Source organism: Thamnophis elegans, chromosome 2 (assembly GCF_009769535.1).
Source record: "Thamnophis elegans isolate rThaEle1 chromosome 2, rThaEle1.pri, whole genome shotgun sequence".
In the NCBI taxonomy this organism is placed as follows: domain Eukaryota; kingdom Metazoa; phylum Chordata; class Lepidosauria; order Squamata; family Colubridae; genus Thamnophis; species Thamnophis elegans.
Window position 1 is genome coordinate 56264694 of NC_045542.1, and position 27518 is coordinate 56292211.

General features: G+C 38.0%; 1 protein-coding gene across 1 annotated transcript; it reads right to left on the bottom strand.

Annotated features, from left to right (window-relative positions):
• Positions 1-1896: 1896 nt before the first annotated feature.
• On the bottom strand, positions 1897-27266 carry MXRA7 (matrix remodeling associated 7). Its single transcript, XM_032209235.1, has 3 exons — positions 27176-27266; positions 19296-19392; positions 1897-2087 (listed from the first exon to the last, which is right to left on the bottom strand). Exons 1-3 carry the CDS (start codon positions 27249-27251, stop codon positions 1973-1975), a joined length of 288 nt encoding a protein of 95 aa, XP_032065126.1. The 5' UTR covers positions 27252-27266; the 3' UTR covers positions 1897-1972.
• Between the last annotated feature and the right edge of the window lie 252 nt (positions 27267-27518).

Below are 27518 nucleotides of genomic sequence, written 5' to 3' on the forward strand. Positions count from 1 at the left end.
CATACAAAGCATTTCAAATGGTGCCATAGCACTAGTTAATCTACATTTGATCATTTATACATTTCTAAGAAAGTAAAAAAAAATCCCTCAAAAGTTTACTTTTGACAATCTATCATAATTATGGCATTTCCAGAGCAATATTCTAGTGGGGTTATTCCATTATCTATAACAGCTATTTTATTTTGCATCTCCACTGCAACATTGAAACTGCATAGCCAGAGTTGTTGTTGTTAGTTGTGAAGTCATGTTCGACCCATCGCAATTCCATGGACAACGTTCCTCCAGCCCTTCTTGCTCTCTACCATCCTCTGGAGTCCATTTAAGCTCACACCGACTGCTTCAGTGATTCCACCAAGCCGCCTCATTCTCTGTCGTCCCCTTCTTCTTTTGCCCTCAATCTTTCCCAACATTAGGCTCTTCTCCAGTCAGTCCTTCCTTCTCATTAGGTGGCCAAGGTATTTGAGTTTCATCAGACTTGGCCTTCTAAAGAGCAAAGTTTGCTTTTCTATTCTGGGGTGTTTCACTGAACAGCTAACTTCGCATCCTAATAATAAAGTCATTTTGGCCTCTTTATTAGAACTAAATTCCATATGAATTTCACCCACAATTTCTCTTGATCCACCCATTACAAAAAAAACAGTGTCTAAATTATCTCTTTAAAAAGAAAATAAAAATGAATTTGCTCAAGGTATTTGTAGGTATTTGCTGTTACTCAGCAGAGGGCAGCACCAAATCAATTTTGCTGACCAAAATTAAGTAGATTTGTGGGACGGGGAATGCCTTCCAAGTCAGGGTTAACTCCTGGTTGTGGGTGAAATTCATGTGGAATTTAGTTCTAATAAAGAGGCCAAAATGACTTTATTATTAGGATGCAACTTCCTGGAGTAACTCTGCAGTTTTCCTGGCAAGTTTTTCAGAAGTGGTTTGCCTTGTTCTTTTTTAGGATTGAGAAACAATGACTACCTCAAGATCCCCAGGCTGATTTTATGCCTGCTGGAAGAAATATCCTTCTGGGTGAGGGCTGGGTGATAACTTCCTACATGCCTAAGGTGGGAGTGGAACTTATGATACCTTTAACCACTATACCAAACTGGCTCTCAAGTAGATTTATTTTAATTGCCCAAAATGAGAAGGAGCCTAGTAGCACCTTCTCAGAGTAACATATTTTATTAAAGGACCTGAGATTTTGTGAACTACAGCCTACCTTGGTTCAAGTCAGTAATATAATTAGAGAAGAGCTCTTTGTGGCTGAGAAGCTGGAAAAAAAACACATCACACACTAAGGCAATGCCACTTCTGTAATGTTGCTTTAAAACATTGTGGATTCAATAATCAGAAATCTTACAATCCACACATGTATTATCCGTAGTCCCTATCGAAACATTTAATCAAGAATGTATACAAAATTACATAACTTCTACAGTTTGATACTTTTATCTTAAATATTTACAGAGTTAATCTAGGACACAAATTTCTTTGAAAACAAAGTTTAGTATAAAGTGACAGACACTGTTTATTTTTTTTAGATTTACAATAGTGTTTCTGATGCATTAGCTTCAGACTCACTGGTTACTTATATTTTATTGAGAAAATTCTTTTTTAAAATGTCTCCATCATGTTATAGGCAAGTTCAAAGACAGCTTGTCAAATATCATTCACTGTCTGTAACAGGACAATTTCCATTCAATAACAATAGGACATTTCCATTCAATAACAATATAAGATCATTGTAAGAAATTACAACAGCATTTGGTATATTTTAGTTCCTTAAATATTGATTTGCAGACCTTCTTAGATATTGATTTGACACAACTAAGTGACTTTTATTCTTTCTCAAAAATCATTTAAAAAAGATAAAATACAATTTAAAAAACCTACTTGTTGCATTTTCATATACAATATATTCTAATCATGTTGAAAACTACAGGTTTTACACCTTTAGAATACTGAAAAGGGAAAAAAAACTTACAGTCTACATGTCATAAAGCTTAAGTTGTTCTTTGATATCAGATTCAGACATATCTCCAAAAGTGTCTGTTTTTTCCTTTAGAAGGGTGAAGATGGCAGCCAGCTGCTCTCTCTGAACCCTGCCAAGAAGAGAACAACAAAAAAAGTGGGGGGGGGGGGAATGGAGATACTTTTGTCTTGAGAAAGATAGTGGAGTTTAGCTTGCAATGTGCGATATTTCATATCTGAAATTTAAAAAAAATGCCTGATGGAGATGTGTGAATAATTTTTTCCCCCCTAAGAATAAAAACCTACACACATTTGATCTGAAATGCTGGGAATCTTGATTGTGAATCTCCCGTCAAGATGCTTTTTTATGCAGGATGACCCCACACACATTTTAGACACATTTTCACTTTTAGCAAGCTACCTCTTGCTACCTCCTGATATCATTAATTCCAATGTATATTTTGGGTTGTGAAAATTTACATATGGCACTAAGACTATTTACCTACAAATTAAATAATTTAAATGGGTGAACAATCTCTTATTGTTCACCCATTTAAATTACAGCACATGTTGTAAGGATCATTTTTAAGCACAAGAAACAGCTAAAAAAATCCAGTGTACTTTACAAATGTACTATTATTGTACTGCCACATTATCACTATTTTCTGATACTATTAATAAGGAGATCTACCAATTAATCAATTAAAATGTGGACACAACTAGATGCAAATGAGGATGCTTGTACAGTACCCTTGTTCAGTTGCCTGGAATATGACATTAGATGGATCTCGGTCTGGATTGATTATCTTACCTACCCTCTTAAGAGACTGGAGCCTCAATCCATCTTCTTCTAACAGGTAGCCCTCAACTTATCATCACAACTGGGATCAGAATTCCCATCACCAAGCTATGGAGTTGTAAAGCATAACATTACATGACTACATCACCTCCCACAGCAATACCAGCAATCCTGACTGCTGTCATAACTCCAGATGTATGGGTTGTTAAGTGGGAAACAGAGGGAGTCCATAAGGAGCATGGGGGTACTGTAAGGGGATGAGAGAGGCAAGCCATGCATGAGATTCAAGGAGGCTTGAGAAAGAGGGTATGGGGTGTGTGAACACATGTGTGCAAGAACAGGGAGGCTAGGGAATGAATATGCTGTGGCTCAGGGCCTCTCTGGTACATGGAGACTCTGGGACTGCAAGAAGCCCCTGACCCACAGTGCAAAGCCGCAGCCATCCCTGGAAGCCTCATCTGCCCCAAGTGCTGGGTTGGGGCAAAACCAATATGCTATGGAAAGTGCCAACAGCCTGGCTCAAAGCCACAGATTTCCAGGAAGTATCAACAGAATGGGGCAAAGCCACTTTGCCCCAGATAGTGCCCACACCTGAGCCACAGTTGCCTTTGCCCCTCTACATTCGGAGCCCACCCCGCCCTTCATTCTGCTGCACCACACAAAGCGCCAACAGCATGGTACAAAGCCAAAGCATCCCAGAAATTGCCCCAGCTGCACAGCTGCCACCCAAGAAAAGAGCTAGATAAAAAGCTAGAAAAAGAGCTAGATAAAGAAGCACCCATGAGGTTGTAAGTGTAGGCAGGCTGCCAAGTCCCCTAATTTGGATTGTGTGACTGTGAAGTGCTGCAATAGCCATAACTTTGGGGACCAGTTGTGTAAGTCACCTTTTCAATGCTTCTGTAACTTCAAACGGGCTGAATGAATGATTGCAAGCTGAGGATTACCTGTAGCATTTTAACATTAAATGAAACTTGTTTACCCAGGGCTTAGAAAATATTTCCCTTATCTTAGTTTAACACTGGGATTCACTGTTTGTAGGATGCCTAGATCTGTCTCTTATTCTGCCTCTGCCATCATCTGCCAAGAGGGCGTTTTTGAAGTTTCTAAAGTCTCTCTCTGATGTTTGGGCTAATTTTTAGATGGCCACTGCTCCCTTTCAAGCTCTCAAAAAGTGGAGGCATCAAGTTGCAGGTGCTCCTAAGATTTTTTTTCTAAATGCGTATGTGCCTAGAGCACCACACTTGTCATTCCACTAAGAAGGGGGAAAAAAACCAACAAAATCATGCCAAAACATGTGGCATGTTTTTTTAACACAGTGTAAAGCACAGGTGTCAAACCTGCGGCGTCATATTGCTATTACATGACATTTCACAATGTTTTTCCCATTCGTGGAGCTGGGGTGGGCATGGCCTACACACGACACATCCGGCCTACAGGCCAGCCCTGGTGTAAAGTGTCAATCCAAACGCCCAGATATGTAGGCAATTTTTCCCCTTGATGTCTTCTTTATCAATTACAGTGGTACCAATGATAGCTCTGCAGATGCATACAGGTAGATGCATACAGGTAAACCGTGGTGTGTGTGTATAGCCAGAGATTTAAGAACTGACATTGGGGGAGAAAATTGGTGGAAATCCTCTTCCTTTTATTGCACTTCTAAAAAGACATGGATTTACAAGCTTGACTAAAATCATTACCAGCTGTGAAAAATGGTTAGCAAAGTTTACCTGTATGCAGACATTCTTAGTTAGGAAAGTAATACTCTTATTTTACATCTCTAATTGTGTGCAGAAGTTTAGCACTCTTGATCAAACTTTTTCAATAATCCCTAAAGGAACAGAAGCTAACAGAACCTTTACCTAGCACAAAATTAATTTTTCTCTGCAAATTTGAATGCATACATACTATTTATGTGTAGTTGTTAATAAGATTCAAAACAAAACAATGGTGAATATTGCAGGTGTAAAACATGTGGACACCTTTCCAATCAGTATTTGTAACATCTCCTTTGGAAGAAATACCCACTTTCAACTGTTTCTTGTAACCACTTAAGGGTCTTTATATTCTTGCTTTTGAAAGGTTTTCTCGCTCTTCCTTGTAGAATATTTCTAGTTCAGAAATAGTCATAAGTTTCTTTGCGTGCTATGCATGTTTGGGATATCTTTATAGATTTTCAGTAATATTCAAATCTGGGGATTGTGAAGGGCATTCTTTCGTATAGTAAATTAAACTATGGTTTTGTTTTCTAATGGCAATCAATCATAAGTTTCCCAGTTCCAATTCAAATCTGAATTTATTGGAAGTAAGAGCAGTGTGTATACTATGCATATTTATAAACACAATGACCAGTCATGAAAACTATTTAAATGTTTATTGGACTGAAAAATGGCAATATACATTTTGAAATTGCTAGAAATTATAGTCCTTTGTACAAGATCTTCATATTTAGAAGAACAAAAACAAAAAACAAAAAAAACCCACTCAAGACAGCAATATTTGTCATTATTGAAGAGATAGCTTTGCTCATTGCTACTAGTCATTTTCCTTATATATGTATTGCTGCATACTGAAAGATTATATTGTATATAAGGCATTATTTGCATAGTTAATGGTGTTTTGAACACTGAGTCTATCAATGTGAATCGGAGGCAAAGTGGTTGCTAACAAATATCTCAAAGCAGAGTGTCCTTATATGAATGGGATTTGGTTGCAAACTGTACTATATTAGAGAAAATAGGTATAGGAATGGAAGCTTATTTTTAAAAATTAACTATGGTCAAAGCTTCCTGCTGTTTCTTAAATAAGCCTGGGTAACAAAGAATTAGTCTAGAGGAAAACAGTTCTTAAACCTATGTGTCCCAAAGAATGATTGACTAAATAATTTCAAGTATTTCCAAATAATTAAGGTTTTGTTTCAAAAAGTAATGGGATGGATTATGAAGCTTTCCCTCAAAATACAGGAGAGCAACATTTTTTAAAAAAAAAAATCCAATCTACTGAACAGGAAGTGATTATCAGTAAAATATCAAAATTGATGTGATGATGGAATAGTGAAACAACATAAAAATGGATATATCTTTTAAACTTATTTAGGAAATGTAAAATTGGTAACCAAAGGGCCATTTTACATCCCATAGCTCACATTTTCAGATTCCATTCTTGGGAACAGGCTTGAAGTGTTAAGTAAACAAAAGCATTAGCTAATGAAGCGCTCTTAATCCTTGCAATTGAAATTAGTCACAAATTGTTATACCAAGACTGCAATCCTATACCCTTATTTAGGAGTATACCCCACTAAATTCAACGGGACAAACTTCTAAATATACGTGCATAGGGTAAATCTTCCTTGTTTCTTGGGACATCCTTCTAACTAAGATGAAATACTGCCTCATTTTCAAGAGGCCAGAGTCTGTATCATGCAACCAACCTTCCATCTGTGGATGGAAGGAACTTTCAGAAGGTCTTATATATTACAGCTCTGTCTTCAAATTTATCTAGGTGGGGGTTTTTTTGGTCCAGGACAGAATGGTGAAAAGGGGTCAGCTCTAGCTTGTTCTACTATCTAGACAGGAAGCAGGTCCATTGTACAATAATTGATCACTTTTGTCCAGGTTATCTAGTTATTTTGTTTTGTTTTGTTTGGGGGAGGCTACAGATATGGAGTACTGAACACAACAAAGTGTGCTTGCTTTATTCCCCCCGAGATCTTACTTTACATCCAAGAACAGAACCCTCAGAGTATAGTCTGCTATTTTCTCTAGCCATATAATTCTCCAGACCAGACACCCCAACTTGTTCCAATCTTGATATTACAAGGATTTATTCTGAGGAACTCAGCTTCAGCCAAACAGAAAGTCTTATATTTTGAGGGATAATTTTCGGTTGTGTTTGGGGTTTTGCCCCCCCTTTTTTCCCACTCAAGCCTTTAAAAATGCCAAAAGGTAAATCTTAGGAAGAGTCTAGGGATAACTTCATATAGTCTTCAGTTCTGCAAAGAGAAACAAGAAGAAAATAAAGAGAATACATTTTAATTGTGCCACTTTGGGTCAGTTATATATTACTAATGCTTTTATTTATTTTTTAATAAGAGGCGAATAACTCAGTGCAGGGAAGGAGTCTTAAGGAAAGTTTCTAGACCTTTTGGGCATATACAACATAAGGATGCCTCAGGTTTTAAGAGGTTACTTCATCATTTGCAGCAGGATAGCCTATGCCCAAGAACACGAGTATCTACAGCACATCTCATTTTCCATCAGGAGCATTTCACATTTCTCTCTAGCCCTATAGAGTGAAAACTGACAAGGATCTCTTTGACATTTGGGGAAAGGAGAAATACAGAACTGTGTCTGTACTGAGAACTGCCTTCTTTAGCAATCCCATGATTTGTTGCTCAGATTCATGAACAGATTCAGATGTGGGGAGCCAATATGAGCTGTTCCATTTGTCAGAAGCCAGATTCGCTAAGCCTAGAATTGGAACTTGCAATGAAGGGGACTGTCATACTGCGTAGCTATCAACAAGCTCCTTTTTGTCCTGGAAGTGCATCCCACTTTCTTCAAGTCAGTGAAAGAAGCCAGATGGTAAAACTTTCGTTCATATACCATGTTTCTCTGAAAATAAGACAGGGTCTTATTTTCTTTTGACCCCCGAAATAAGCACTTGGCTCTCTTATTATTTTTGAGGTGCAGGAGGTGGAAAGCGTGATCACCTCGTGGCTGTTGCTATGTTGCAATATTTTCAGGGAGGGTTTATTTTCAGGAGAGGGTTTATTTTAGCGCATGCGCTCAAAAGTCCGATTGAGCTTATTATCTGGGGAGGTCTTATTTTCAGGGAAACAGGGTAGTCCCATGGCAGATGCTAATTTTCAAATGTCCAAAAATATAACCATTCTATGAATGCTACTTTCATTTTCAATTGTGTGTTTTTATAAGTCAAATACTAGGTTCTAATATTATATTAAGAAAGCACAGGCTTGGTGAGGATCATTGTTATGATGATGTGGATACTTGTAAGCCATTCATCATAGACTGTTACTGAAAAGGCCATTGGTTGTACATAACGTCCACTTCTTAAATATCAGGCAAAGAGTTTGTATAAAATGTAAATGCTGTACTTTTGAAGCTAAAAAAGTCTCACTGCTGCACAATTCCATCTATAATTATGCAGATCCTCTGTAGGTAATGAGATTAAAACCTAAAATGGACCATCTGAAGCCCCAGGAACAGATGAAGCCTTCAAATCTCTCCCCCCCAACCCAAGTTTTGTCTGTCTATAGTTGCTAAAAATCTGTAGTTCCTTAATATTTTGAGATAGGAAATTTGTTTCCCAAGAAGCATTATTTCAACAGTTAGAACAAGCTTCTTGGGTGTGAAGCAAAAAGTTTTCAAATAAACTCCCTCACCACCACCACCCCAAAAAAAGTCTAGTTGCCTTTTAGAAAAAGCATCTTTGGAATATTTCAATAGACTATGGCTAGTTTCTAAGTTTTATTTTAATAGACAATATTAAGATATTAAAAGATGGGCTGTCCCAGGGTTCCAGCTGCAGAAAAATCAGAGATTAGCTCTGTAAAAAAATGGTCAACAAGCTATTCTATATTGTACTGTCCTGATGTGCCTATGCTTTATTTTTAAGTGATGCATAGTGCGTTTTTTTTTACAGTTATATTCTACATGGCCCATTTTGTAAAGTAACTTTGGGGCAAACAGATTGAGTAACATTTGGCAGTCATTTTCTTGAGCTGTGCTATTATACAGCAGTTGTCATCAAAACATTAATAGCTGTGTTAAAGCTTTTTTAACTGTAGTTCAGCTGAAATATTTCTTAGGAGCATCAGTTGAAAATGCAGGCAGAAGGAGCTCACTTGGTTTCATATGTTAATTCAACAACACTACAACAAGTCATTGGTATGCCAGATTGATATCCTAATACTTTAGTGCAAAGCTACAGAAATTTTTGTAAGCTTCAGGCCATTATTGTTTACTATTGTTGCAACAATAGTAAAGACAACAGAATTCTCTGAATGGTTTTGAGCTGGGAGAGGAGGAATGTTTTCCTTGGACATGTAAAGCTTATTTCAGATTTAATTTAGCAATTTCCCCCCTGTGTTTGCTGTTAATTTGCTGCTGAATTACCTCAATGATCTGAAAACCTTCAGGGCTGCAAAAACTATAGTTAGGGGATCATGCATAGCTTGTAGTTTAAGCCCCATCTACCATCGCTCCAAAATGTTTATTTTTGTTAATATACTAACAAATTATTATTTAAATCAATGGCTTTATGTTTTACCTGAGAAATCCTAAAATTGCCTGGAGTAATTCTTAGCTATAGAACTGTTTAATCTGATGGATTATTATCTAATTCTTATCTCTTTTATGAGGATATACTTGCAAAATACAGGTCAAAGCTGAGAGCTGACTTTCAAACTGAGAGTTTCGAAGGTTGCATCTGGACAGCAAATTCATCCAACTTCCTTCAACATTTCATGAATGAAGCAAGATAATAAAACTTTCATTCATATCCTAACCCATGGTAGATGCTAATTTTCAAACCTCCTGGTAGTTTCCTGGTTTTGACTCGCCTTTTATCACTGGTTGAAGAAGAATTGTACCCACAACATCAAATAGGTTTGCAGGCAGAAAATATCTGACAATGACTGGGTCAGAAACATGAATAAGGAGACAAATTCCTTGTGTGTCCAATAATACTTGGCCAATAAAGAGTTCTATTCTAGGAAGTATAGAAGCATATACTGTGGAGACTGCAGATAGGCTAATGAGAATAAGAAGCTGAGCAGAAATGGAAAACAATCAAGGGGTCAAAGCAGCTTTCCTTGTCATCCCCCTCTCCACCCCCATCTTTTCTCTCTCTCTCTCCCTGCAGATGTAAAGAAAAAAGAATTCAATTCATTGATTAAATTTCCCATAGAGACAATTCCTGTAGAGATTTATGGAGATGGTCTTGAGGGGAATATTCAGCAGCCATCTCTCACACCCAGAAAAAAAGGACAGAAGCAATCCTTAAAGTATGGTAAAAAAAGGTAATATTTGGAAGACATTCAGGCTGGCTCCTTGAGTCACTAAATGGGAGGAGAGGAAAAACACAATCAGATTTGCAAGATTCTGTTAATATAGTTTATCTCTATATAAAGCTGACTTCTAATTTTCTTGTGGAATCTGTTTCCTGATCTAGTCAACCCGAAAAGACTGGAATTTTCTCCAGTGTGCCAGGCACATTTAGGAAATGTGTCACGAAAGAGAATCAGGTACAGGCTTAAAAAAAAATCAAATTTTTATATGTTTAAATACAAAATTGGACTGTATAGTTTTTAAGAAAACTTACTACTGCTTTTGAAAATGATAGAAATTTGAAAAGTATGGACTAGCAATCAGCTACTTTGTAGTCCAAATGATCTTTTCGATTTGCCAGTTCTTTCCATAAATTGTTGCTTCATTTTTCACAAGGTGTTGCTGGTGCCCCATAGCAGATAACTGCTAGCAGAAATAGGTCTTTCTGCCAGAAAATATTGGGCGAGCCAGATTGCTGATGTTTGGGAAATTGTAACTGAAATTTACTAAATGTGGTTATTTTCACAAATAATATCTGCAGCAATATCCAGGTCTTTCTATTAGTTGGATCAGGTTACTCAAAATCACAATCCAGATGAAATAGGTTAACTGAAGCCTTAGTGAACCTATTGGGCAATGCATAGGATTTCACTATGGCTAGAAGGCATCCAGGTGAAAAAGCTGACCTATTAAAACAGGTCTGGTCTGAAAACCTTTCCTGGGTTAACAGATTAAACAGCATTTAAATTTAATTTGAAGAGTAACATTCCCTACTCATGTACCCTATAACTGAATTTTGACAATAAGGCCTGTTGCCCGCCCAGACTGGGAATTAATAGTAACTGTAGTCCCAAGATATCCAGAAGCCCCAGGCTGGGGAAAGAAACACATGACACTTTTAATGAGGGCACTAACTCCCCCAAAGTTTTTGTCCACCCTTCTTGCCCAACCTTCTATCGTGCTGCAGAAGATGAAATGGTGGGGGGGGGGGAAGGAGTAGAAACTTACCAGCCTCTCTTATCCCAAAGAAACACCATGTCGGACAGGAAAGCAAAGCTGCTGGTAAAGGAGTGAGAGGAGGAAGAGGAGGAGGAGGACGACGACGACAGTGGAGAGGAGGCAAATGACAAGAAGAGGTGAAGGTATTCACCATCCCAAGGCAACACATAAACACACAGGGTTTCAGCAAGCAAAAATTATGGGGAAATTAGCAGAAGAGCATGCACGGAAGAGCAGGGTTGGCAGATGCCAAGGGATAACTGTTCCAAGAGATCCCCATCCTTATGAAGGCTGGTGTTTGGGAAAAGGGAAACTGGAAAAATGTTTGGATGCCATGATTAACCTTCTGCTCCTTTGGCTTATATATACAGGAGCTGTTATGAATTGTCCAGTCCAAATTTAAGTATAGCTTATAGATTGATTTGTTATTACAAGAAGACAATCTGTTTTTTTTAAAAAGAAAATAAAAAGCAGACCTCAAATGGAAAATTCTACCCCCTCTTGCTGTACCTTCTTGGATTTCAGCAAGGGTTTGTGGCCCAATAGCTTTTTAATGTCAGATATTGTTCTTTCATTTAGGTGAATTGAGTTTCGGATTGTGGTATCCAATTTGCTGCAAGCTTTTCTCATCACTGAAGTTTAGATGAAAGGCAAGGACAACTGGAAGAGCATCTCTATCTTAATCTCACGCCATTCCTCATCTGATAAATGAATGCCTACTGGTAAGTAAGTATTTGTACATCTTCTTTCTCCCAAGTAGCTAACAGAACATGTGATATTGCTATAGCAATCTTCATTCCATATTCCCCATCTCTGGTGGAATGGAAGTAGGAAGGCATGATGACAACTAAAGTTTCTTCATGCATTGTAGAAGGGAAAGAAACCTACATATGTAATTATATTACCAAGAAGCACCTAAGCAGGATTTGAGGGTATTAGCCTCTCCCACTGTTAATTCCCAGCATTCAGTCTTCAGAGATATAAATCTCTCTCCTGGAGATAATATGCAAACAGCATAATTAGCAACCATTGTTCACTTTCTTTTCTATTAATTTCTAATTTTCCCCACACTTGGAAAGTTTTTTTTGCTGTAACTGGAAGAAGCAATTTTCTGTATTTAGCACAGATCTATTGCCTCTTTTGTCTTAACCTTCAAAATGAACCTCAGATTCTCAATTTCTCTCACCTACCCCTCTGGAAAAAATGTGATAAAAGACGTTTTACAGCAAATGACTAGAAGTATATATTCGATTTGCAAAAAAAAACCCCACCCAGGTTTCCCTTTCTAAATCTACTGTGTTATCGTTATTTTAATAACAGAGCATTTACAAGTAGGGAACCTTCAGTTCTATAAAAGTTGTTGAATTATAACTCCCAATATGTTCCCTTCTCCCATTTGCCCTGGATAGGTCTCGTGAAAGTGGTTAAAAAAAGCACTTAGAGGACCACGGGTTCCCCATCCCCTAGAATAATTATGTATAAATTAGTTATTATGTTCTGAACTTTAGGAAGGAACTGCGGTTGAGAAGATCTCTATCTCCTCTTGCTTAAATAATACTAAACACCTTGTATTAATAGCAATAGCACGTATGTTATATACCATTTCATAGTGCTTAAAGCCCTCCCTAAGAGGTTTACAGATTCAGCATCTTGCCTCCAACAATCTGGGTCCTCACTTTACTGGCCTCGGAAGGATGGAAGGCTGAGTCAACCTTCAGCCAGTGAGGATCAAACTCCTGGCGGTGAGTTTAATTAGCCTGCAGTACTAAATTCTAAATACTGCGCCAGCATGGCTCATAATACCAATTTAATCTTCAACAATTCACTAAAAGTGCTAGGAAATATAAGTTTAAGAAATGTTATGAAGGATACAACACACCACTCCAAAATTACATCTCAAGATTCCTACAAAAAAGACTAGATACTAAAAACTGAAGATATGCCCAAATAATGCAATTTAGCAAAAGGGATTTTGTTGGCAATTTCAAATGAGAAAACATCTTATCTTCATCTTCTGAGAGCATGCTACTATGAGGCCTTCATAGTGTCATCTTTCAAGGAAAAATGAAAAATACAACATAGTAATTAAAAGATTAGAATTGCAAAAACCATTTTTTCAAGCTTCAAAACTTGCATTAAAATTGTTTTATAAATAAATACATAATGCAGGTCCTATTGAAATTAACCGGGTGTACATTTATAGACCTGAAACTGAGTTGAATTTAACCTATTTGCAATGCATTTAAATGTCTGCCATTTAATGAAACATTGCAGCTCGTGCCTAGAATCTAAATATTATTTATAGATTTGACTGAATAGCCTGAAGCTGGTGCCTCTGTAGGGAGCTATGACTAATCCTTGGAGCCTCTTTGATTGACTGCTCTCCTTCCCTGTTGTTTTTCTCCTTCTTCATGTTGCCTGATTTCTGAAGGAGTACAAGCAAGTTGGAAGAGCAGCAAAAAGAAAGAGCAACATCCTCACTTTTTCTGGAAGACCTGCAACTCAAGCAAAGAGCTTTTTCTGTAAGTGGGTAAGGGCAGCATGTTGAGGAAACAGGAGAATTTATTCTGATGCCTATACAACAAGCTAAGGACTATTATTCTCTGGTGTCTGCAAAGCCCTTACAAATAGGCTTATAACTATCGGAGCAAACATGGGAGAAGCTGTACCTTGTAAGGTAAAGGTAAAGGTTCCTCTCGCACCTATGTGCTAGTCATTCCCGAGTCTATGGGGCGGTGCTCATCTCCATTTCAAAACTGAAGCGCCAGCGCTGTCCAAAGACGTCCCCGTGGTCATGTGGGTGGCATGACTAAATAGCAAAGGCGCACGGAACGCTATTACCTTCCCACCAAAGGTGGTTCCTTTTTTTCTACTTGCATTTTTACATGCTTTCAGACTGCTAGGTTGGCAAAATAGAATAGGTAAGGCAGAATATCAAAGATATACCATCCATAGTGCAAAACTGATGCAGATTTAAACAAAAGAGATTGAAGCATGTATTTTGATTGATTGTGCCACCGATATCTCATAGTAGCTAAGAGCAGGAGCTTTACATTGAAAAACAAAACCTTTCTGCTGATATCAACGTACTGACTCTCAAGCAAGCTACTCTCTCAGCCTTAGTCTCCTCCACAGAAACTGCTACATTTGACTGATTTGGACAGACAGTCCCTCCAGTCCCAAATGTCACAGAACTGCCCCCCAGGACTCATTGAATTGGCCAAGTTGCCCAAAGTTCAGACTTCAAATCAGAGGGACACGTTCCTCCTCTTAGCTAAAGACTGTGGGTGAGGTAATAGATGGGAAAGGCCAGCAGCATATGTTCCACTAGGCAAAAGTGCACCTCTTTTGTTCCACTGAACTGTGGTGCTCCTGATAAATGAAACGGGGCACAGAGGAGTGGGAGACTAATTTATTAGTTATGAATGGGGAGAAGGGAAGGAGGTGCAGGGGGAGGGAAGAACATGGTCAACTTTAGTTTCCAGTCACATTAGCAGAGGTTATAGGTGGAACCACTACTTCTAAGAAGTATCATCTCCTTACCAAAAAGATTTGCTAGAATGTTTGTGGCCGAGGACCTAAGGTACTTGCTACAGGGATGTGAGGTCAGAGGTCAGCTCAATCCTGCAATATAATAAACGCAGCAAACCTGGGTCACATCAGAATGGCAGCAATGCCAGGCAATGCCAACAGGAGGGAGAAAAAAAAGAAAAGAAGGCCAGGAAGGGTCGGGATGCACACGCAGGCACATGGCATGAAGAACCAAAGGCTCGAAGGGCGGATGGCATGGCTTTCCTCGGCCGATTCATTGAAGCTCCTTACCTGAGGGCAACCCTGCCCAAAGAAACCACAACAAAGGAGGAGGGTTTGGAAAAGCCTGAAGTGGAAAAATGCTGATGCCACCACCAGCTCTCCGAGGGAGGGGGGGGGGAAATAAAACAAAACAAAAACAACTGGAAGAAACAAACACAGACCGACAGACAAGGTCACTGTGACGAGAAACAGAGAAACCGTTAGAAGAAATGCAACAGTCTGCCAGACGCCCATTAGCAGAAGAGGGGAGGGGGGGAGGGAGTTTGCAAACAGCTCTGCACAGGCCAAGGCAGCAAGCATTAAGTAGGGCAGGTGAATTTGGAAAGTGAATACAGGACACAGGAAACCCTAGCCAATCATGGTGCGGGTGGAAAAGGTTCTTAACAAACCCTTTCTTTCCTTAGGAAAGAGCTGTCCTCGGGAGATACTCAGGTTCGTGTCAGGAAAAAGATCAGTTTTGGTTATGTGTAACAAAGGTCAGGGAATCCTGTTTCATTATTGTCCCAAAGGTGCTTCTTTCAAGAGGCTTTGTTATGGTTGCATTTGTTCCTCTGTATTTGTTCATTTTATTTTACAAAGCCACTCCAAGTGCAGCCTACTCCCAGTGACATAGGATTCCTGTTGCCTGATAAATCAACATTTGCACTTGATTTCTCCAGTGTGTAATTCTTCAGATGTCTGGGATGCAAAACCCTTAACATTTCCAACCAAGATGGACGGTGGAATATATTTGGAGGGGACCACATCAGAGAAGGCTGATCTGCACGATTGTCAAAGCAGGCCTGAATAACATGTAGTGTCTGGAACTGATGCAGCTTTGAATTTAGTTCCAAAGGGCTCAAAGTGCATCTGCTGGTTGTATAAGGAGATGAAGTACCGTATGTAATTCTATTTGGTCAGCTGCCTATGGTACACAACTGGTATGGCAAGTTTTGGCACTTGGGAGCATGCTGTGCATGACTGACTGCTATACAGACACAGCACTACCTTGGTTTATAGCTATAGCCTTAAAGGGTATTGATGCCACTTTTCTCATAATGCCCAATAGAATCAAATAAATAGTCTAAGGCCCAGGAAGACAGTATCTAGTCATAACTAGTCAAACTAGATTCATCAATAGGCAGAGGAAATTGAGAAAATAAATAAGAGCCACACCATTCACAAAGCAAAAATGAACACAGCAATGGGATAATTATCTAGCGCCTCTTTTGCCTGCCAGCCATGCCTCAGTTAAAAACTAGCTAATAATTTTGGAAATGTTGATACTGTATTGGTATCAGTAGAAATGATAGAAGGAATCCATCATATTAGACTCTGAGGAGTGTTGAATATTTGATAATAGAGGAATGCTCCCGGAACCTTGATTTGTTGTACAGTGCAACCTATAATACCAGTAGTTACAAAAATAATAATTAAAAGAATGTAACTCATTTGCACTTTTGAGATTCGTATATGAATGCAAATATGCAATGTCCCCTGAATGTTGTGAATGCAACGGAAGAATGGGAGATAAATAATACTTATAATCTGAGATGGCTCGCAGTATTGTGTATAATGATACACAACAGCCTTAAATAAAATGTAAAATGAGCTTGTTCAGAGATGAACCTCAGCAAATAATCCAAGTTTGTAGATTTGTATCTTTGCTGTATTGTTAAATTATTGTAAAACTCTCTCCCAAAGAAACATTGCACTAACAATATTTGAAGGCATTTCAATAGAACAGGGAATGAGTATCTCTTTAATCAAAGAGATCATTTGTAAAACATTCCATGGAGCAAACAAGGGGGCTACAGGTCTCTTCCTGATCTACAATTCAGCAGATAAATGCACTACACCCCATCCTTTAGGAAAGACTGTTCTTCTTCCACTGAGATCTATGATTTATATATCATTTGTCTTAGTAGTACACTCTTCTCCAAATTAGGACTCATCAAAGGATTATCTGTATATTTAAACTGAATATGTACACATTTAAAGGAAAAGGTTTCCTCTGTCCAGTCGTGGCCAACTCTAGGGAAGTAGTGCCCATCTCTGTTTCCTAGCTGAGGAAGCCAGCATTATCCAAAGATGGTTCCGTGGCCAGTATGGCTATAGGCCAAAGTGCATGGAATACTGCTACCTTTCCATCAAAGTGGTACCTATATATCTACTTGTATTTTCATGCTTTCGACTTGCTAGGTTGGCAGGAGCTGGGGCAAGAACGGGCACTCATTCCATCATGTGGTACTTGGGTCTCAAACTGCCAACCTTCTGGCCAACAAGTCCAATGGCTTAACTGCTAGGGCAGTGTTTTTCAACCACTGTGCCGCGGCACACTAGTGTGCCGTGACATAGTGTAAGGTGTGCCGTGGGAAAATTACTTTATATATAGTCAATATAGGCCCAGAGTTAAATTTTTTTAACATTTTCTAATGGTGGTGTGCCTCGTGATTTTTTTCATGAAAAAAGTGTGCCTTTCCACAAAAAAGGTTGAAAAACACTGTGCTAGGGCACTATGCCTCCTATATATACATTTAAAACCTGCTACGTTCACTCACAGAACCCCTTGTCTTTTCTATGTGGTTACATAATTGCTTGGCCCTATCAAAAAAATCCACAGTAGAAATGACTAACTGTTAGTTAAGAATTAATTTTGTTTGTTGATGTACATCTTAGATCAAGAACTGGGTAACAGGAGGGACACATGCATTGACAACTTGACATTCCTAGTTAAACAGGAGGAACATTGGTATAGGCAACTTCTCATGCTGCAGTACTGAAGGGTTGACAAAAGCTGCATTGCCTGAAATTCTACACAGCTGTTCAGGAGACAGGAAAACTCATCCATTGGATTTGATCCTTCCTAGTAGAGGTATGCACAACTCATGCCCCAGATTTACAAGTAATCCACCCCCAAATACCCTGTTTCCCCAAAAATAAGACCTTCCCAGATAATAAGCCCAATCAGGCATTTGAGTGCATGTGCTAAAATAAGTCCTCCCTTGAAAATAAGCCCTCCCCAAAAATATTGCAACACAGCAGCAGCCATGAGGTGACTACGTTCGCCGCCTCCTGCACCTCAAAAATAAGAAGACCTCCCCCAAAATAAGGCCAAGTGCTTATTTCGAGGTGTCAAAAGAAAATAAGACCCTGTCCTATTTTCAGGGAAACACGGCAATACTAAGACTCCAATTCCTCCCCCAGTTTTGACAAATACACTAATTCTTAATTTAGTATATAAAATTAAATGCACAGAAATAATCATACAATGGTTTTGTTTAATTAACTGTATTTAATTTCAATTAACTTTCAATTAAGCCAAATTCAGTTTTTTATTTCATGCACCCAATTTTTTTACCATGCCCTTCCACACTGTGTTACTCAAAAAATGGGCAGCTATCTGATCAAAAGAAAGGATCCACACAAAGGAACCAAATTATTTGTACTGAAAGCAACCAAATGAACTTGAATTTAGTGGCTTATCTAAGCCTCAACCAAATGGTCAGATAAAAACTTATCTCCTTAAATGTTCTAGGGGAATTTTGTTTGTGATGGTAACATTAGGTTTGATTATAATTGTGAGTTTATATGTTCTTTCAGCTTTTTCCCCTTATCACAATATTCTATTCCAAAACATACAATTTTTGTAGATTTAGTAGCATTTTCAGCTGAACTCTGAAAGATGAAAGAGCAACATTTTTACTTTTGTGTATCATAATAGTTTAGAAATTTTATTGCTGAATAAATACTAATAATACAATAATGGAATTGTTGTTAAGAATGTATATTTAAAGTAAAGTTTGGGCTTTATGGGGTTGATTTAATTTGCAACAACAGGAACTTCATCAGTCAGATAATTAATGGATCAGACTTTGGAACTCTATTTAGAAACAACATTTTTTCTTAGGCTCACAGTAAACATAATGGAGCAAAATTTGTAACAATATAAGCCAGAATTGCAACACCTTTAGCAAAAGGGAATGCAGTATTGATCTATATTTTTAAACCAGGAAAACAATGCTCTGAGCACACGCTATCAGTATATACTTATTCCAGCTGCAGCTGTGCTGCAATTGCTCTACCATACTATTCCCTAAACAATTTCTGAGATAGCAAGTAATTTATTTAATTTATTTCTGAATAGCCAAATTTATGGGAGTCAGGAAACCACTACAATTTTCTTAATGCTAAACTGAAATATTTGACCTGGATTTTTTGGCATTTATGGCGAATAAAAACAGTTTTTGTAAAATGTTAGAATTGGAATAATTTTTATGTGGGATATGAAGACTTGTTCTGTCATCACTTTAATATGCTTGGTAATCATAATAAGGACCAAGGTATGGAATCATAAGATTTATGTGGAGTCTTGTTTAAACTGAGCTTACTTGGTGGTTTAGGAACCAGAATATCCACTGTAAATCTTGCTACTTTGACAAACGTTCTGTGAAATGAGAAGCAGCCAACAGATCCATTTCCAAGGAAGTGGGCAAGGTTCTTCATGACTGAGACATCACCCAAGAATAAATCTTTGATCCTAAGAAGACTATACTGGTTCAACTGGGAAAGCTAAATATACCTAAGACCAGTTATACTTGATGGGACACGGCAACTTAGAGGAAACGAGAGCAGTCAGAATCTTTAGTTATTCTGTTGAATTTAAAGAAAATCCAACTTACCTTTGTTCCTCTTCAAGTTCTTCTTTGGTCATCATTGTTTTATACTGGTTTCCTCTCAGTTTGCCAGGACTATATTTAAAAGAGAACTTTTCATCTGCTACAAGAGAATGAGAGAAAGAAGAGAAAGGCTATTTGCTGTGGTGAAATTATTAACATACTGAACCATGTTAAAATCACATTCTGGTCAGTCTCCCTGTTTTTTTCCTCCTTCCCAGTTATGTTCTTATATATGGTCGAATCTGGTGACTGACAATAATTGTTGGATCATGCCAACTTACTTCATTATTTAGGTGTGTTTGATTTATAAGAAGGAATTTTAACCCATTTGGTTCAATGCTGAACCAGATTTGGGGATCTAGCTAGTTGGACAAGAGAAACAACTGGAGTTGTAGAAAGACTTCCAATAATGAAAATTATTTGTATTAAAAACAGTGTATGTCTTGAATCATTGTATAAATCATGATTACATTAACTATAGCATGTAGTACAATGTGTGAATCCAATTTCTGTGTTAATATGGACCACTGTTAATGCTACTAGCTGGCCACAAATTGATGGAAACCATTCATTCTTCTTTTCCATCATCTGATAAGAACAGAATTTTTATGTGGTAGGTTGGGATTTGGCCCTTTTCTTTATGTAATAACAAATCATGCTTCCTGAGCCCCCTAAACTGCAAATCTTCTCTCATTTAAATGTTATAATTAACCAATACCCAGCCAGATATTTTTCCTCTTTTTCATATTCTAAATCACTGCTTCACAGTAAGATTGGATCCAGTTACTATTATTTATTAGATTTATTTGCTGCTCCTCTGGGCATCGAGTTTAAAGCCCCAAACCAAGGGCTGTGCCTTTTTTAGTGGAAAGATGGTGGAGAATGACGTTCTTAAAACTTCTATTTTCAACTATTTTCAACTACAGTGTTGATACCATGGTTGTCAAAGAGGTTCAGTGATGTTTTCACCATTAGAGTCTGAATAATGCAGCTAATCTGAATACACAAATATGCCACAACACTAGCAGCATAATGACATAACTGTCAGCAATTTGCAACTCATTTGAAAGAATACAGAGCCATCAAATAGGATGTTGCTCCTAAACTGTAATAAGCTTTAGCCAGAAATGACATGTAATTTTCATTAAAGGTCCAAGCACTGTTGCCCTTGGGATCACTAGGACACAGATGGGAAGGAAGCACTTTGCACAGTATTTGTGTAGCACTTAGCAAGGTTATCTTTCTACAATATCTGGAAATATTAGCGACCCTGGGAGCTGAAAGGAAAAAGCCAATTTTTATCATCCAAATTTAATTTTATGTTAAGGTTATAAGCATCAAGGTTTACAGCCAAAATGGCACCTTCTACACAATTGTAATATCAGCAAACTTGAGGGTAAGCCCCATGAAATATACCATTTTAAAAAATATTTAAAAAGCCAACATTGGGCATGTCCAAGTGCCATGAAAAATTAATTGTTGGGAGGGAAATGGGTGAAAAGACCTGGAAGAGGGCATGGCTAATCAAGTATGAACAAGAACAAAGTCCATTCCTATGTTTTGTTGTATTGTAGGGTCCCAAATGCATATATACAAAATGTACAGAGTGGACATTATGGTTATCCTATTAGGCATAGCCTCTTGATAAAGTGTACAATCTCTGGAGAAAATCTCTAATGCTGGGAAAGGTAGAAGGAAAGAAAGGAAAAGGATGATTCAATTATAGTAGATGGATATAGTGATGAATGGGATAGACTTTTGTTTTGGAGAAGACCTATCTATGTGGTAGCTAAGAACTGACAGCAATTTGATGATACTTAATCCAATTTTGGCCACCGCAATATAAAAAAGATGTTGTGATTCTGGAAAAAGTGCAGAGAAGAACAACAATGATTAGGGGGCTAGAGGTTAAAACATACAAAGAACAGTTACAGGATTTGGTTATGTCTAGTCTAATGAAAAGAAGGACTAGAGGAGACATAATAGCAGTGTCCCAGTATTTGTGGAACTCCTACAAATGAGGGTGTGTCTGTGTGTCAAACTATTTTCCAAAGCACCAAAAAGACAAGAAAGAATGGATGGAAACTACCCAAGAAGAGAAGCAACCTAGAATTAAGGAGAAATTTCCTAATGGTTTCTAAATGGTAGTTTTGTTTAAGAATGCTGTAAAAATAGCAACAATAAGTTTGTGGCGTCTTAAAAATAGTGGTGTGTAAAACATTCTGCGTTTGAGCTACTTCATTGTACAAAACAAGCTGTTCCCACTTCACTGGAAGAGTTCCAATCTTAAAATAACTTTTAAAATAACTTTTAAAATAATGGTTAGTCAGAACACATCTAGTGAGACAACAACAATTTGATTCAAGCTTAGAACAGAGCTGAAACATAATGTACACCTATCCTTAAAAACAAACTTTATTAGACCATTATAGCCCATACAAATGGGGGAGTACGTACAAATATCCTATTATGTGAACAAAGTGATTGTTAATTTGAGTTTAGGACATAGCACAGGACAACCAGCAATTTCTTAGCCTCCTTTTTTGTGGCCTTTAGAACAGACGGACTACTGTGAAAGAAGATGGTTGAGGTGATTTAGTCATAGAGAAAATGAACAAGGGCAAATATATGTGTCCCAGGATAATGTTCAACCCAACTGACCCAGATTGGATCCTGCAAAATGAATGAGGACTGAACTGTTAAAACAAAGATATGAAAAAAAAGGTCTGAAGATGTTTGAGAAAATGATGTGTGATGGAATTCAAAGACGATTCGTAAAAAGAGAAAAAGAAGCTTTGGAGTCCCATTAACTGTGCATGAAATGGAAGTTCTAGACTTCTATAAGCCTTAAAAATGGAAATTATATTCTGAGATCTAAATTGTACCTCCTGGCAGAATGAACTCTGAATATGGCATGCTTATTTGAATAAGCCACTATTGAGTTCTTACAATGTGCTAAGACAGAATATACAAAATATGATGACTGGATTTATACAATGTGGTAAAAGCAAAAGAGAACAAATGAGATTATGGTTTGTTATGAATTGTGAAATAGGCATATCATAACTAGGTTGCAAAAATCTAGATGACCACTAAATGGCTGCAGATACAATTGTTGTTAGTTGCGAAGTCATGTCCGACCCATTGTGACCCCATGGATAATGTTCTCCAGGTCTTCCTGTCCTCTACCATCTATTTCTTTGGTGTCATAGTATGGTTATCTAAACCTTTGCAGCCCATACATAGTACAATTACTAGGAATGGAGGCATTTTGATTTTGAATTCTAGGAGCTGCAGTCTAATACATCTTGAGATAACCAGTTGAGGAAGGCCGATCCAAATGATATGGATACTAAAATGTCAGAGTTCAATTGTATCTGATTTGGGCTGGGGAAAAATCATGTCTCTAGGACTTAGATGAATGAGGGCAATAGCTGTATCAAGTGCTGATCGTTTTCCATCTGTCACCCCAGCAACTAATTTTAACACCAAATTAAAAAGCAGTCCACTTGTAGTTAAATCAGTCAACATAGAAACCATTTAAATTGCTCCAGACCCTTTTAAATGTATTGAATAGGTTATAGGCCTCTTGCATTGCCTATTTCTAATTTAACTCCATGAATCTTTCTCTTTTAGTACAATATGAAAGCTCCCCTCTATTAACATCACAACCTCGCTTCTATCATTTTGTGCAAAGCTGAAATGATCCTTCAAGGGCATACAGTTTGCTAACTTTAGTTCGGAGCTGGCGAAGGAAAGGAAATATCGTCATGCATTCAATCTTGCCTTCATCTAAATTTCAGTACCCATTTTCAAATTCTGGACTTGTTAGATGTGTAATGGGAGTGAAATGACCTACTTTAAACAAAGTATCTGGAAAGAGACATTTTTAAAGACAAAGCTACTCTCCATTCATTAAAAGCCTGCAAGAAGACACATCATTTCTTTCAAAGGTCATTTCCTTGCAGCCATATTTTCAACAGAGAGCTTTAACTGAAAGACTTCTTACACATTGTACCTTATGCTACTATGCCTATTTACTCAGAAGTAAGCCCAAATAAATCAGCAGCACTGACACAGACTGTTCTATAGCCTAAATACAATTAAGCATGTAGCTATAGCTGCAATTTTCTTTAAAAAAAATGGATTTTCTTTTGTTGAAGTTGGATTCCAGCTCATATCCAGAGTCATTCAAAATAAAAACATTCCCATTTTAAAAATTAGCAAAAATTAAAACAAAGGAATCAGCTCACATACTTTAAAGATAAAAATAATAGGGACAAATTCATTTAAAACAGAGGCTTACAATTGTGACTCCTACAGAAGTAGACATAATAAAATGGATTAAGGAAGCGCAACATTCACTTTCTCATCTTTTAAAATCCATGTGACAGCTAAGGACCTCACTTTCCTTATCTACCAGTCCTCCTGTGAATGTATCTGAATTATGTAATTCTCACTTGAGGAATATATCAGCTGATACAGTTGTAAGGGTAGAGTCCAAAGATTTTATAGGATGTCCAGAAAACAAGGCCCCTGAACACCTGTTTGTCAGTTCACACCATCACTATCACCTCATTTATCCTTTGGTGTGCAAACATTATCTGATGCTGAGGTCTGATAATCAAAATTAGATGTGCTTTCTTTTTCATTTAGCTATTCATTGCACCTTAAGTAACCTGTTCCAAATGTAGTCTTTGGAATTACATCTTCTAAGCTCTATGTAGAACTGATAACAGAAGAGAATATTTGCGGCTTAGGGTTGAATTTGGGAATTTTTGGTGTCCTCTGAGCTTGATTAATGGGAGTGGATGTGGAGTTTGTTCCAGTAGTGGGGTTCAAATTTTTTTACTACTGGTTCGGTGGGCGTGGCATAACGTGGTGGGCATGGCTTGGTCGACGTGGCAGGGGAAGGATACTGTAAAATCCCCATTTCCTCCCAATCAGCTGGGACTCGGGAGGCAGAGAATAGATGGGGGTGGGGACAGTCAGAGGTGGTATTTACCGGTTCTCCGAATTACTGAAAATTTCCGCTACCGGTTCTCCAGAACTGGTCAGAACCTGCTGAATAACCACCTCTGGTTTGTTCCCTGTTTATGTGCAGTAGTTTTCCTTGCCAGTGTAGGTGAGGGCGTGGTTTTCTCCTTGATAATTCCTTGATTAGAATATTGTTTGACTGTTTGTCTGGTGTTAATCCCTGCTTACAGTATCTGGTGTTGGTTGTAAAAGAAAATGTGTTCTGGTCTTTTTGTTTTCTTCTTAGCTTTTTTCACTGATTCTTTTGAATGCTGTGTGAATGTGGTTTATCTCTGTATTTCTACTGATGGCTGATTTGTTTGAATGGCAAGCTTCCAGGATTTCCCTAACAGTATTGGTCTAAGATGTCAATTTCCCAATTGAAAGCATGGTTGAGTTTGTTCAGTGTTGTGATTAAAGAATTTTTCATCATGTCTTCTGAATTTTAGTTGATGTCCATGGATATCTTCTGCTACTCTCCTGCTTATCTGTTCTACTTAGAGGCTATTACAGTCTTTACCCTGTATGTTATAGAATATAGATCACTCCTTCTTGGACTACTGGATCTTCTGGTTTACTTAAGGTGTTTTAGAGGGCTTTATGTTGGTTTGTGTGCTGTGGTGATGCCATGTGTTTGTAACAGTCTGCTGGTTGTTTCTGAGATGTTGATTTATGTCGGTGTTAACTTTTTCATAGCTTGCGTTGTTTGCACTGTAGTGGGTTGAGTGATCAGACATTTTTGCATGAATATCAATTTTGATGGAAGATGTTGTATAGGTGGTCTGTTACCTTTTTGTGGAGTTCCCTGTAAGCAGGGATTAACATCAAGCAAACTATCAAGTAGAAACAATACCTTGATCAATGAACTGCCAAAGAGAAAATCATATCCCAGCAACACTGGCAGGGCAAGCTACTGCATATAAACAGGGATCAAAGCCCACACTCGCTTGCATTGATATTGTTACCTAGTCAGGTAATGAAACATCTGCAAGCAAATAATCAGGCTCAAATAATTCCATGGACTCCATAAAAGTCAAAATTTGGGAAAACTGAATTTCTTACACCTGCAGGACAGGAATCTCTAGACCAATCAGCTTCCCCAGTTCTGGAATCTACCAGGAATCTGCTGAACTACTGAGTTCTGACTCCTTTTTCCCTAAATTAAAGGTTGAGAAGGTATAATTCAGTAAGTGTGTTTTTTCTTGGGAAAAGAATGTGGCTCAGTAGTAGAGAAAATATTTTGCACAGATGGCTGAATATCCTGTTATATTTGCCAAGTTATTAGAAAGGCTGGATCTCATACCAGACAATAAAAATGCCTTTGCTGAAAACCATGGAGTTAGCCAATGGAAACAATTCTGGGCCACATGATAAACAACTGATTTCTTCCAAATGTCATATGGCTTCTTATATCTTATTTAGAAAAAATGATCCTGTACTATTCCTCACCCACCCCCCTTGCTACATATGAACACTTTCCTGGCTTGGAAATGAGAATGCTCAGAATGAGCATTAGGTATATGAAGATGGTCACTGAGCAATATGGCAATTTTTTCTTCTCTATAAAATGGTCTTGCTATGTGAACTGCAGCATAGACTATGTTCCTCCTCTTCTATAAAATAGAATAGACATGATGGGATGTGGATGGAAGACTGTTTAGAAGTGTTAGAACTGTAATCTGCCTGAGCCAATCAGTTTATAGCCTTAAAATACTGTAGGAAAGCGGGACAAGGAACCATAGTTCCTATCTTTATTCTTCCACCCCTTTCTTGGGGGGGGACCCCGCATTTACAATATAATAATTTACAATATAATAATTTATCAATCTTTTCAGCTAGGACTTAGAAATCTGTTTCAAATGATTGGTTTGCAACTGAGGAGTTTTGGTTCATAGCATAAAGCGCACATTCTGCAAAGAGTGATCCTCAGGATCAGTTTGCCTATACTGTATTGCTAACCACAATATTTTTAATGAAGTCACCAGGATTGTTTGTTTTGTTTGGATGTGTCCTGTTGAAGTCAGCAAACACATGGTTAGGGTCTGAAAGCCCTTATACAAATTTTCTAAACTGGGCATTCTGGCTCAAACCACAATTATTTGCTGTTTGTGGGAAACACCGCTGTTGGCAAAATAACTTGAGTCAGCCCTAGACAGCCTTGAACACTATCTCTCAGTCTTACCTCCAAGGCTGGGGATGATGATAAAAAATTAGCAGCCTCCAGATGTAGCCTTCTGAACTCTGCAGAGAAAGTGTGTTTGGCTAACGCAGCCTTCCTCCATGTGTATGGGATGACAAATCTACAATTCCTAGCTAGAACAGCCATTGGCATCAGTTGGCCAAATTTGCTACTTTAATCCTCTGCCAAAACTTGCCTTCTCCCATCTCAGCTCTAACAATTAGTTGAAGGACAAGTGAAGCTGTAACTTTCCTATACTTGTTTCACGTTAAAAGTGTAAGGAAAGCATCGCTCACTGGTCTTGTCATTGAGGCAGTGTTGGAGTCGCCATCAAGGACTATGCAGTTTATGCCAGCATACTCTTCCACCAGATCAAGGACTGGTGGAAGCAGTTTAACATTTCCTTTGAGAAAAAAGTCTATAATCTTGTATTTTTCTTAAGATTGAGAATGTATCTGCTCTTGAATTCACATTACATAATTCAAGTCCAAGTATTAAGACTGTGTTTCTCGTGCCCCCCCCATCATGCATTCTCTAAATGAATGAATGGGTTAATGAATGACAAAAATAGCTCTTTTCTTCTTTCATTAATATTATTAAATATTAGGGCTTAAAGTGACCTTGTTTGTGTTAATTGGAATCTTCCTTGACTGACAACATTCCAGATATTACAAAACCCAAAACTTACCATCTTCAGTCTCAGGTTCCTTTACTACTAGTTTCTCATTTTCTGATTCTTGATCTTCCTCCTGAAATAGAAACATTAAACATAAAACTATTGGTTAGCTATTAGCAATAAAATCTCCCTGCAAACCAATCCAAGCCATGTAGAACAGGGGTGTCAAACTTGATTTCATTGAAAGCCACAACAGGATTTTGTTTGACCTCAGGGGGCCAGGATGGGCATGGCCAGCTTGACGTCACTCATGTTGGGGGTGTCTATGGTGGCCCGAGTGCTCTGCCAGTGAAAACGGGCTCACGAACTCGTTTTCAACTGCAACAGCCTCCTGCTGCCCTCTGCCAGCAAAAAT

Bases quoted from the DNA above. Each gene is read 5' to 3' on its own strand.
- MXRA7 (XM_032209235.1), bottom strand. From the start codon at position 27,251: ATGTTTCTATTTCAGGAGGAAGATCAAGAATCAGAAAATGAGAAACTA. The intron at 19,393-27,175 runs GTAAGTTTTGGG...ATTCTCTTGTAG, and splicing joins GGAACCTGAGACTGAAGATG to CAGATGAAAAGTTCTCTTTT. The intron at 2,088-19,295 runs GTAAGTTGGATT...TCTTCTTGGCAG, and splicing joins GAACTTGAAGAGGAACAAAG to GGTTCAGAGAGAGCAGCTGG.